At 52.5% G+C, this 12,100-nt stretch overlaps 1 protein-coding gene across 5 annotated transcripts; it reads right to left on the bottom strand.

The window, feature by feature from the left end:
- Positions 1-139: 139 nt before the first annotated feature.
- LOC128767210 (septin-5-like) lies at positions 140-5,381 on the bottom strand. Of its 5 annotated transcripts, XM_053879095.1 has the most exons (12): positions 5,166-5,381; positions 5,059-5,069; positions 4,421-4,511; positions 4,268-4,354; positions 3,632-3,755; positions 3,431-3,565; positions 3,247-3,364; positions 2,621-2,722; positions 2,460-2,556; positions 2,261-2,396; positions 2,100-2,202; positions 140-2,038 (listed from the first exon to the last, which is right to left on the bottom strand). In XM_053879095.1, the coding sequence occupies exons 1-12, from the start codon at positions 5,212-5,214 to the stop codon at positions 1,976-1,978; spliced, it is 1,116 nt and encodes a 371-aa protein (XP_053735070.1). In that variant the 5' UTR covers positions 5,215-5,381; the 3' UTR covers positions 140-1,975. The 5 variants fall into 5 exon arrangements, with proteins under 5 accessions (XP_053735070.1, XP_053735053.1, XP_053735062.1 ...); XM_053879078.1 differs by having other exon boundaries at positions 4,268-4,511; XM_053879087.1 differs by having other exon boundaries at positions 3,247-3,565.
- Between the last annotated feature and the right edge of the window lie 6,719 nt (positions 5,382-12,100).

The following is a 12,100-nucleotide window of genomic DNA, read 5'->3' as shown; positions in this document are numbered from 1 at the left end:
CGCCAGTGGCGATGAAACCGGCTGTCCGGGTCACCGCGGTGGTACCAGAGCCTGGAGCGGAACCTGACGTGCTCCCTCTGGCTCGCTGGCAGTGGTCAGTACCAGTCCACAGCAGCGAGAGAGAGGGGCGGAGGCCGAGTTGAAGCGCCAGTGGGGTTGACTTTAATAAAGAAAAACACAAACGCACGCGAGAACCTTCCAACGTTTGAAGCAACCAGTGACAGTCAATAAACACGTCAGCGTTCAGCTACTTCTCCAAACACCTCCTCAGCAAAACAACTGGAGCAGGATTCAAATATCCAACTCAAATTCACCAGCAAAAACACACCAGACAAGACTTATCGCCGACAAGACTTATCGTGACGACCCGTCAGTCACGAGTCGTCACACGAGTCTGGGTGGCTGTCGAGTGCTTCTCTGCTCCATCGGTCCAGTCCTGTCTCCACTCCTTCTTTGACTTGCACAGGTCTCCAGTCGCCTGTCTACTCGTGTCTCCGTTCCTAGTCTCTGCTCGTGACTCTAGTCAAGTCTTTCTTTTGGCTCAGCTATTTGTGTCTTGTATTGCTTCTAGTCGAGTCACTTTAAACTCTGCACAAGCCTTGAGTCTATTTGTGTTTCTACTTGTCTGTAGTCTCTATCATGTCTCATGCTGTATCTCTACATGTGTGACTAGTCTCTACTGGTTTTTCTAGGCTCTAATGGTGTCTCTACTCTGATGACTCTAGTCTGGGGTCTCAAGTCTCTTTTGATATCTATGGTCTCTACTGGTGTCTCTACTCTCATTTGGTGTTTCGAGTCATGTGCCTTGAGTTTCTACTGATGTCTCTGCTTTGAGGTCCCTAGTTTCACCTTGTGTCTCTCCGCTACTGGTGTCTCTAGTGTCCACCGGTGTCTCTAGTCTGGTGTTTCTAGTCTGATGTCTCTAGTCTGGTGTCTCTAGTCTCTAGTCTGGTGTCTCTAGTCTCTAGTCTGGTGTTTCTAGTCTGGTGTCTCTAGTCTGGTGTCTCGGGTCTGTTGTCTCTAGTCTGGTGTCTCTAGTTTCCACTGCTGTCTCTAGTCTGGTGTCTCTAGTCTCTAGTCTGGTGTCTGTAGTCTGATGTCTCTAGTCTCTAGTCTGGTGTCTCTAGTCTGGTGTCTGTAGTCTGATGTCTCTAGTTTCTAGTCTGGTGTCTCTAGTCTGGTGTCTGTAGTCTGATGTCTCTAGTCTCTAATCTGGTGTCTCTAGTCTGATGTCTGTAGTTTCTAGTCTGGTGTCTCTAATCTGGTGTCTCTAGTCTGGTGTCTCTAGTCTCTAGTCTGGTGTCTGTAGTCTTTAGTCTGGTGTCTCTAGTCTCTAGTCTGGTGTCTGTAGTCTGATGTCTCTAGTCTCTAGTCTGGTGTCTCTAGTCTGGTGTCTGTAGTCTGATGTCTCTAGTTTCTAGTCTGGTGTCTCTAGTCTGGTGTCTGTAGTCTGATGTCTCTAGTCTCTAATCTGGTGTCTCTAGTCTGATGTCTGTAGTTTCTAGTCTGGTGTCTCTAGTCTGGTGTCTCTAGTCTCTAGTCTGGTGTCTCTAGTTTCCACTGCTGTCTCTAGTCTGGTGTCTCTAGTCTCTAGTCTGGTGTCTCTAGTCTTTAGTCTGGTGTCTCAGGTCTGGTGTCTCTAGTCTCTAGTCTGGTGTCTCTAGTCTGTTGTCTCTAGTCTCTAGTCTGGTGTCTGTAGTCTGGTGTCTCTAGTCTGATGTCTCTAGTCTCTAGTCTGGTGTCTCTAGTCTTTAGTCTGGTGTCTCAGGTCTGTTGTCTCTAGTTTCCACTGCTGTCTCTAGTCTGGTGTCTCAGGTCTGTTGTCTCAGGTCTGTTGTCTCTAGTCTCTAGTGTGGTGTCTATAGTCTGCTGTCTCTAGTCTCTGCTCTTGGCTCCAGACTGCGGTGGATGTCATCGTCATGCTGCCAATCATTGGTGCAGGAAAACCAAAAGAATGAGGCATGGAGGTCGGAGGTCAGAGGTCCTGCTCGTGCATCTGCTGCTGCATCTTCTGGAGCATCTGCTGCATCCTCCTCAGCTGAGGACAGAAGCCCAGCGTGAGCAGGAGGACGAGGAAGAGGACGATGAAGAGGACTCACCTCCTCGTCCTTCCTCTGGATCAGCTTCTCCGCCTCGGCGCTGGGCGTGGCCAGCGGCAGGATGGGAATCGGACTCTCCACTCGCTTGTCTGCACTCATCATGCTGGGGGACAGGGACACGCGTTCAGCCTCCAGGTGGTGCCGGGGGGGCGGCTGTGTACCTGGTCATGTTCTGGATGCACTGGGCTCTGTAGTTCTCGTAGTGCAGGTCGCTGGTCAGATCCTTCAGGTCGTGCATGTGGGTCCGCACCAGCATGGTTCTGAGCTTCACAAAGTCGCAGTGGGCCGGGTTCTCCACTGGAGGCGGCAGAGGGACGAGCGTTAGCCGCCGTGGCCCGAGTCAGGTCCACTTGTTCTCACCCTCCACGATGCCCCAGGGGTAGAGCCGACCTCTGACCCGCTGACCTCGGGCCTCCACCACCGTGTTGCTGCCGATCACCGCGAAGGGAGAACTTTCCTGCGAGTGAGCGGTGAGAGCGTCTCCATCCTGGTGCTGGAGCCGGAGCAGAGGAGGGACTCACCTTCAGCTCTCTGTCCTGCCGCTTGAAGTCCTCGTCCTCATCTGAGTCGCAGTCGGGGAACTGGTAGATCTTGATGCCAAGTTTGTCGATCTCCTCTCTCAGCTGGACACACACACACAGTCTCTACTGGCGTCTCCAGTCGGGGGTTTCTAGTTTCTTGTGGTGTCTCTAGTCTCCACTGGTGTCTTTAGTCTGGTGTTTCTAGTCTCCGCTGGTGTCTTTAGTCTGGTGTCTCTAGTCTCTAGTCTGGTGTCTCTAGTCTGGTGTCTCTGGTCTCTAGTCTGGTGTCTCTGGTCTCTTGTCTGGTGTCTCTGGTCTCTAGTCTGGTGTCTGTAGTCTGGTGTCTCTGGTCTCTAGTCTGGTGTCTCTGGTCTCTAGTCTGGTGTCTGTAGTCTCTTGTCTGGTGTCTCTGGTCTCTAGTCTGGTGTCTGTAGTCTGGTGTCTCTGGTCTCTAGTCTGGTGTCTGTAGTCTGGTGTCTGTAGTCTGATGTCTCTAGTCTGGTGTCTCTGGTGTCTAGTCTGGTGTCTCTAGTCTCTAGTCTGGTGTCTCTAGTCTGGTGTCTCTGGTCTCTAGTCTGGTGCGTGTGAGAGTGCAGGACCGCAGCCACGACATCACTCAGACTCACCCGCTCCTTCAGCCTGCGGACCTCGGCCGGCGTCAGCGTGTCGGCCTTGGCGATGAGAGGAACCACGTTGACCTTCTCCTGCAGACGCTTCATGAACTCGATGTCGACCGGTCGAAGTCTGAGGAAGACGTCGTCATCATCACCACGTGCGAGGGCGAGCGTGTGTCTGTGTGCGTGCGCGCACCCGTGTCCAAAGGGAGGGATGAAGTAGAGGCAGCAGTGGACCCTGTTGTCCTGGATGTTCTTGCGGTTCAGCCCGCTCTCGTCTCTGAAGTACTGCTCAAACTGCTGATCGATGAAGTCAATGACCCGCCTCCAGCTGTGGACTCAGCCCAGGGGTCAGAGGTCGGCGGCAGGACGGCTCTCCGGGACCGGCCTCACTCACCACTCCGAGTTGTCGACGGCGTCGCCGAAGCCCGGCGTGTCCAGGATGGTCAGCTTGAGCTTCACCCCCTTCTCCTCGATGTCCACCGTGTGCTTGGTGATCTCCACCGTCTGCTGGATCCTCTCTGGGCAGAGACGCCGGGGGGGTGGGGGTGAGAGAGAGTGTGCTTGTGCTTCCGTCTTTGTGAGAACCTGATGAGTTTTCAACCAGCAGGGTGAGGACCTTTTGGAAGGGTTCAAACTCCAAAAGAACGGGGTCACTGCAGTTGGCTTTCACTTTGGTTCGTTTGCTGTAGATAGTTAGGTCTCGAGGGAAAAGGGTGACGGCCAGGGGAGGTCCCCACAAGGACGGAGGCGTGTGGGCGATTACTTTATCCATTCTTGTTCGGACCAATTTGAGGAATAACAACACCTCCTGGTGAGGACTGGGCCCTCGTTTGGACTGTTTTGCTGGTCCCCACAAGCCTGAATGTGAGAGTGCAAACTTGAAAATAACTGGGTGATTCTAACTGGGTTCCAGCTTTCGAGGCCGGTTTCAGGTGAGCCATGTGTTTTGGGGAAAGGGTGATGAGAGGTCCTCACTCCGATAGGAAGACAAACAGGCGTGCGTGCGTGCGTGCGTGTGCGTGGGTCTGACCTTCAGCGTTGAGCAGTTTCCTGTCTTTATGGAGGTCAGTCAGGAACAAGCTGTTGACCAGCGTGGACTTGCCCAGGCCCGACTCTCCTGCCACACACACACACACACACGTGGTGAGGACAGGACCTCCTGTGAGCTCACTGCTCCACCCACCGGCCACCATGAGCGTGAAGTCGAAGCCCTTCTTCACCGACTTCCTGTGCAGCTGACTGGGCAGCGAGGCGAAGCCCACGTAGTCCTTCTCCTGAGGGCAGAGCAGCGCCGTCACCAGACACATCCTGCCGCGCAAGTGGGTCAGTGGGATTCTCCCATCATGCACCTGCTGCGGGGGGCATTCAAACACGCTCGAGTGGAAAGCGGCTGCAGGTCAGGACACTTCCCAGCATGCACCTCTGCCGTCACGGAGGAGAGGATGATGATGATGATGATGATGAAGACGGATGTGTGGGCCGAGGAGCAGTCGTCTGCCACTTCCGTTTTCACACCAACTGTGTGGAGGCCCACTCACACGCACATGCTCGTCTCTCCCTGTCCTCACCCCGAAACACGCGGCCCACCCACTTATTAAGACGTTTTCTCCCTCGACATGTGGAGCGGCCAAACCATCAGCCAAAGACCGGTCCGCACGAGCAGCCCCGCGCGCACACACACCGATCACTCAAATCCTGCTGTGGGTGTGGCTGTCTTTTGTTTGTTTGTGGCTAAAACGGGACACACTAACAGTCGGGGCGACGCCGAGCGGAACCGAACACGAAGCTGGAGCGGAGGCTTTTATTTTGGAAACCTCTTACCTCCTTGTCATCTGGAGGTTCCGCGAGGCCATTTCAGAGAGAGACAGAGAGCAGAGGCGGTTACGGTGGTTCCGATCGAGGTTCTGCTTCCACCTGCACGGTCTCACCTGGACGGGCGACGCGGCTCCGGAAGCGGCCGCTGCTCGCAACGGTCATGGTGTCTCCAAATGGATTCGGACAGGAAGCTGGCGGTCCGGGTGGAGGCGCAGGCGGTCCGGATGCGGTCCAAACCGGCTCCGGCTGCTAGACGTGCAGGAGAGCGCGCGAGTGAGGAAGCAGAATTCCTCCGAAGCTCATCTGCGTCTGCAGCTCAGCATCCGGACTGGAGCAGAGACGCTGCAGTTCCCCCGAGCCACCGCGGGGAGGCGCCAGACGCTCGCTCTCCCGTCGTCTCTTTGTTTGGAAGCGAGTTTGGGCTGAGCGATCACGTGACTCCACAGTCAGATCACGGTGACGTGGCCCGAAGCCCCGTTTGAGACGCGAAGCAGTAGTTACTGAAATGTAACTTCCGAATCTGGGTCTCTTCTTCCACAGCGCCTGTGACGTCAGAGTCCGACCCACTTTGCCTCTCTCACTGAGACATCCTCGCGCCAGAGTGACGCTGCTCTGTCCGCCTCCTGCTGTCCTCCATGAGTCACCAAGATCCAGTGGCTCCAGAACTCAGGAACTAAGTCACGTAGCGACTCAGTGGATGAACGACTCATTGACTCAGCAACATATTGAGTCAACAAATCCTGAGCACAATTCAGCAACTGAGTGACTCGACAACTTAGTGGCTCAAAGGCAAACCGAGTCAATGACTCAGCAACTCAATGGCTCTGCATGTAAACAACTTAGTGATTCAACAACCAAGGAACCAGGGGACTCAGGAGCCTAGTAGACCCATAGACTCAATGAAGCAGCAACTTCACTCGATGACTCTGTTTCTAAACAACTCAGTGACTCAACGACTAGCACAGATGCAAAAAAAATATCAGTGACTCAGCAAACACAAAGCAAAAATTCAAAGTTTCTCTCTGTTTCTCTGCCGTCGTCATGGAGAGCCAAGGGGACCGTTGCTATGGGAACCAGGGATGTTTGCGACGGTCGGCGCTGGAGTCACAGGCGAGCTCACTGTCTGTTTCTGTTCCCAAACAGGAGAGCGGGTGACTTCATGGCCTCCGGTTCCTGACCTCAGTCGTACGAAAACAAAAACAAATAAAAACAAGAGCAATGATCTTTGACGATCGATTGGTGACTAATTCCCACCAATATCCACCTGTCAGTGAGGAGTCTCTTCGGAAAGTTGAGGTGACCAGAGTGAAGAGGGGGAGGAGGAGGAGCTCACCTTCGGAGCTGCTCACCTCCGGCTGATGCGTGGATGACAGAAACGAACAATCTGAGGCCGCCATTGTCACACCGTTCAGAGGCGAGGTTGGATGAGAGCGACCATCCAGCAGCTCGACACCTCCCGCTCCCAGACATCAGGCGGGTCACCGAGCCCTCGTTTACACTCGCTTACATGCAGCAAGCAGGTCCGGCACATCTACATCCATCACTTCTCTCAGCCATGACTTCCGACACACTTGGCAGAAAATAGATGTAAACAGAGGGCAATGATGTTTGCTGATGATATAGTGATTTGCATAAGAGGGAGTGAAGTCAGTCAGTAGAGGTCACATGATGGTCAGAGACTCAGGAGTCAGAGTGGGAAGACACTGGAGTTCTCATTGGGAAACCAAGAGATGGAGGACAGACGGTTCCATGAGGAGCACTCATGAGGGACCTGTGATGTCATCGCCTGACAGATGTCCAGGGAATAAAAAGCAAGGAATTAGGATGAAGGTCACGTGACGGACGTCCTGAGGGTTGTGATGAATGGAAGCGTGACTTCACGTCACGAGACACGTTCGTCGCGGTGAACACAGCAGAGTCGCTTGTTGATTTCGGCAGCAGTTTGGCTAAAAACTGTAACCGTTGCTTTGACCTGACCCGTCCACTTGATGTCAGTGTTGCGCTGCCAGCGACGCATCACGGCCGCTGTCCACCGCCGTGACCGCCTCTCGGCTCCTCTGGAACACGCTCGGTCACGTGTGCTGGCTCTTCAACACACTGACTCGTGCGCTCCTCACTGATCCAGCGACCCGGGTTTGGCGCGAGCCCGGCCCGGTGCAGCGCGTGGCTCCCTCCAAAAACGCTTGTCCTCCACCTGGCAGCGACGACGGCGCGCAGCTTCCGTCTCCACAGGCTGCACAGTCACGACACTTCACCAGTTGGCGCGCAGAGAGAGAGAGAAGCGCGCCAAACAAGCGCGCAGCTGCAGAAGCGGGAAATCCTGATCGCCCGCCGCCGCTGCCGCATGACGTCAGAGACGGGCGTGAGTGTTGCACCTGCATCAACCAGACGAGACAGGAGAAGAGCGAGGAAAAGAACAGCATGAGCCCAAGTCACGGTAAAGGTACCAAACGTGTCCTACCTGCCGTGGAGTGATGACGTCACATCCGGCATATACCATATCTTTTTTTTTATGTTTTAGGAAATTAAAATAAAGAATTTCAAGGTGATTTCTACCACATGCGTAACATTTATTTCCACTAAACACCATGCCTGTCATGGAATCTTTTGCCAAGTTTACGTCCGTTCTTCTCTGTCTGTGGAACAAGGCATCGTGATTGGCTGACACCCGCGGAGCTTTGTTTTTACGACTAAACGACTAAAAATACCTTCAGATGTACATCATTATCTGCTGTGGATTTTTGTGCAATATAAAAACAATGCTCCGTACGTGTCAGCCAATCACGACGCGTCTTTCAGCTAACGAGGAAGTGGTCGGAGTGAAAACTCCTTCATTGATGCATAGTTTCCCTGGTAAATGAATACAAATGTATCTGGAGGTGTTTAAGTGCCAACTGTGGAGACTGTTAGACTTAGAGACTTAGACTTAGACTTGACTTTATTGATCCCTTTGGGATGACTCCCTCCAGGAAATTTACGTTTCCAGTAACAATAGAGGCAAGAAAGGGCATGCAGTTAGGAAGAGCATCACACAGAGAATAAGAAAGAAAATACAAATGAAATAAAAATAATAATACTAATAACCTGGAAGTAAAAATACAATTGAAAATAAAATAAGATTAAGGAAAAAAAAATATATATATATATATATAATAAAAAAAATAAAATAAAATAAAATAAAATAAAATAAAATAAAAAATAAAAAAGTTAAAAATTAAACTAGGTTAAAAAGGGTTATTGCACCGTAGGGATGGTTATTGCACATTGAGATGGGTATTGCACATTGTAAGAGCAGGTGTCCATTTCTATGTGGTAAAGCGTGGTGTACCCTACTACTTCCTCCCCCCAAGTGAGGAGTTGTAGAGTACGATGGCGTGGTGTACAAAGGAGTTCTTAAGTCTGTTGGTCCGACACTTGGGGAGCAGCAGCCTTTCACTGAACAAGCTCCTCTGGTTGCTGATGACGGTGTGCAGAGGGTGGCTGGTGTTGTCCATAATATCCAGCAGTTTGTCCAGAGTCCTCAACTCTGCCACGGTCACCAGAGAGTCCAGCTTCATGCCGACCACAGAGCCGGCCCGCCTGATCAGTTTGTCCAGTCTGGAAGTGTCCTTCTTGGATATGCTGCCCCCCCAGCACACCACGGTGTAGAAAAGGACGCTGGAAACCACAGACTGGTAGAACATCTGCAGCAGTTTACTGCAGATGTTGAAGGACCGCGGTCTCCTCAGGAAGTACATCCTGCTCTGTGTCTTCCTATACAGGTGGCTGGTGTGTGTTGTCCAGTCCAGTTTATTGTCCAGCCACAGCCCAAGGTACTTGTAACAGTCCACAGTCTCCACCTCAGCTCCCTCTAACAGGACTGGTCGCGGTCTTGGTTTGGACCTCCCGAAGTCAATAACCAGCTCCTTCGTTTTAGAGGTATTGAGCTGTAGGTGGTTGGTGCGGCACCATGCAGCAAAGTCCCTGACCAGTCTCCGATACTCCTCCTCCCTGTCATCCCGTATGCACCCGACAATGGCTGTGTCGTCTGCGTACTTCTGAATGTGACACAGCTCTGAGTTGTAGCAGAAGTCTGATGTGTACAGGGTGAAGAGAACAGGGGCCAGCACTGTGCCCTGGGGGGCTCCTGTGCTGCTGACCACAGTGTCAGACGTGATGTCCTTCAGCCCGACGTACTGTGGTCTGCCAGTGAGGTAGTCGGAGATCCAGTCCACCAGGTGGGGGTCCACTCCCATCCTGCCCAGTTTGTCCCGAAGCAGAGAAGGCTGGATGGTGTTAAAGGCACTAGAGAAGTCTAGGAAGAGAATCCTCACTGTGCCGCTTCCCTTGTCCAGATGGGAGTGGGCTCGATGGAGTAGGTAGAGGATGGCATCCTCCACGGCAACATCTGGCTGGTATGCAAACTGCAGGCGATCCTGGGCGTGCTGTACCTGAGGTCTGAGGAGGCTGAGGAAGAGCCGTTCCAGCGTCTTCATCAGGTGTGAAGTGAGTGCCACTGGTCGGAAGTCATTCAGCTCGCTGGGCCGGTTCTTCTTCGGAACTGGAACAATGCGGGATGTCTTCCAGAGTGTTGGCACTCTCCCAGTCTGGAGGCTGAGGTTGAAGATCCGTTGTACTGGTTCCCCCAGTTCTGCAGCGCAGGTCTTCAGTAGTCTTGGACACACTTTGTCTGGGCCTGCAGCTTTCCTGGGTCGGAGCTTCCTCAGCTCTCCTCTGACCTGGTCTGTGGTGAGGTGTGGTGGCGATGGTGTTGATATGGGGGAGGAGGAGGGTGTTGTTGTGCTTTGTTGTGTGAAGGGGGGAGGGTGGGATGGCTGTGGTGAGGGTGGGGGTGGGGGGGGCAGGGGCTGATTGAACCTGTTGAAGAAGTCATTCAGTTCGTTTGCCCTCTCCACTGTCCCCCCGCCGGCTCTGGACTTTGTGTTGAAACCCGTGATGGTCCTCACACCTTGCCAGACCTCCCTCATGTTGTTGTCCCTCAGCTTCTGCTCCACCTTCCTCCTATAGCTGTCCTTAGCTTCCTTCACACAGTGCTTCACCTCCTGCTGAGCTGCCTTCATGGCCTCCTTATCTCTACTCCGGAAGGCAGTCTTCTTCTTGTTGAGGACAGTCTTGACTTCCCGCGTGACCCATGGCTTGTTATTAGGGTAGTAGCGGACAGTCTTGACAGGGGAGACCACGTCGATGCAGAAGTTAAGATAATCTGTCAGACAGTGTGTCATCTCCTCTATGTCCTCACCAGGCGGGTTCAACAGGCGGGTTCAACAGCACATCCCAGACTGTGGTGTTGTGGTGTTGTGATTTCTGGTGCGATATCAAAGAGAAACAAAGCTCCGCAGGTGTCAGCCAATCACGACGCCTTGTTCCACAGACTGAGGAGGAGAACGGACGATTCGATGACAAACATGCTGTTTAGTGGGAATAAATGCTGCGCATGTGGTAGAAATTGCCTTGACATCCTTTATTTCACTTCCCTCTGGCTCATTGAAACATTAAAGAAACAGACACGGTGTGTGGCGGATGTGACCTCATCACTCCGCGGCAGGTGGGACACGTTTTGTAAGCGGACACATTTCGTACCTACAACGGCCCAGAGCCCAGCGAGAGGTTTTAAGCTCCCGCAGCGTGCGCCCCCTAGTGGTCCGGAGCTTGTATCGTAATCTCTTCGGGTTCTGTTTTACTGGCTCTTATCCGAACGAGACGGAGACTCAAGTGGATGTGACTTGCACGTTTTATTCTAGTGCCACCACGCACGGACCTTAGGTAGACAACCACACAATTATACACCACCGTAATAATAATAACATATTCAACACACAGACACAGAAATGGCTTTGACTAAAAACAGAAAACAAGTAGAAATATACATCAATATATTACAAGTACCACTGACTTGAGGTCACGTGACTGAAGTGAATTTAGGAGAGTACCGCAAACTATTAGATTTGAGAATCATTTGTGAACTTGTGAAATGAAAGGATGAGATGCTCGTGTGACCACAATAGTCAGCCACAACATAGAGATTATCATGATATTTCTGCCATGCGGATCATTTGGCTGCAGTGGGAAGTGACGTGTTTGGGCTCTGCGGAATTGTTTTGAGTTACTGATGGAATGACGGTGAGGCGGAACTATTGTCGGCGGTCGCAGTTGCGAGGGGGACACGGTGAGTTGTTACACGCTTCCTCAGACGCCGCTGTGACTGCAGACACCTGTCGTTGGCGTAGTCATCCTTCCTCTGCTCTCACAGGTCAGTCACGCGGTGGACGTGTCGCGGAACTGGTTGAGAGCGTTCGGCTGCTGTGCGCGAAAGTGTTTTGAAGCGCGGGTTTGGTGTTTAATTGTTGGCGCTCGGCTCCGGTTTCCTGCGTGTGACTGTCGCGACTCGCAGGTTCGCGACCAACGATGGTCCAAACATTTCAACTAGTTTTGTTTATCATGGTGTAGCAGCCTAAAATATCGTCGAACTTATTCATTCATTAGGTATTTAGTAGTGACGGGTCCCGCTACACCGATGCGCCCGCCTTAAGACAGTCACGTGACTGTGTCGACTCGGCAGACACGCGCCGAACTGTCAACAGGAAGCAACTGCTGAAACAGTCTGATCTCACGGTTCCTAGTGAATGAGTGGATGAATGATTCTCAATCACGATGTAATACATGTATCCATGCACAGACTTCAGTGATGTTGTTGCAGACGCCAGATCATCAAGTCAGTGTCGGTCGAGTCGGTTACTGTCCAGCAGGTGGCAGTGTTCAGTGACGCAGTCTCAACGCAGTGTGTCACAGTGTGTTATGATGCCTCATCTACACCCCACTACACACACGTTTCTATTGCAACCTCTGTGGGGACATTGTGAGGTTTCTCTCCTGACCACCACCCTTTCCCCGGCCTCTCCCCCTGAACCTAACCCTCCAAAACCCATGGCTCGCCTGAACCAGACTGGAACCCAGTTATTATGATCTCCTTATTTTCATGTCCACAAATTGAGAGTTGGACCTGTGGGGACCGGTCCCCCCCCCCCCCCCCACACACACACACACACAC

This window comes from Synchiropus splendidus, chromosome 1 (genome assembly GCF_027744825.2).
Source record: "Synchiropus splendidus isolate RoL2022-P1 chromosome 1, RoL_Sspl_1.0, whole genome shotgun sequence".
NCBI lineage: Eukaryota > Metazoa > Chordata > Actinopteri > Syngnathiformes > Callionymidae > Synchiropus > Synchiropus splendidus.
This window is presented reverse-complemented; position numbering and strand designations above follow the sequence as displayed.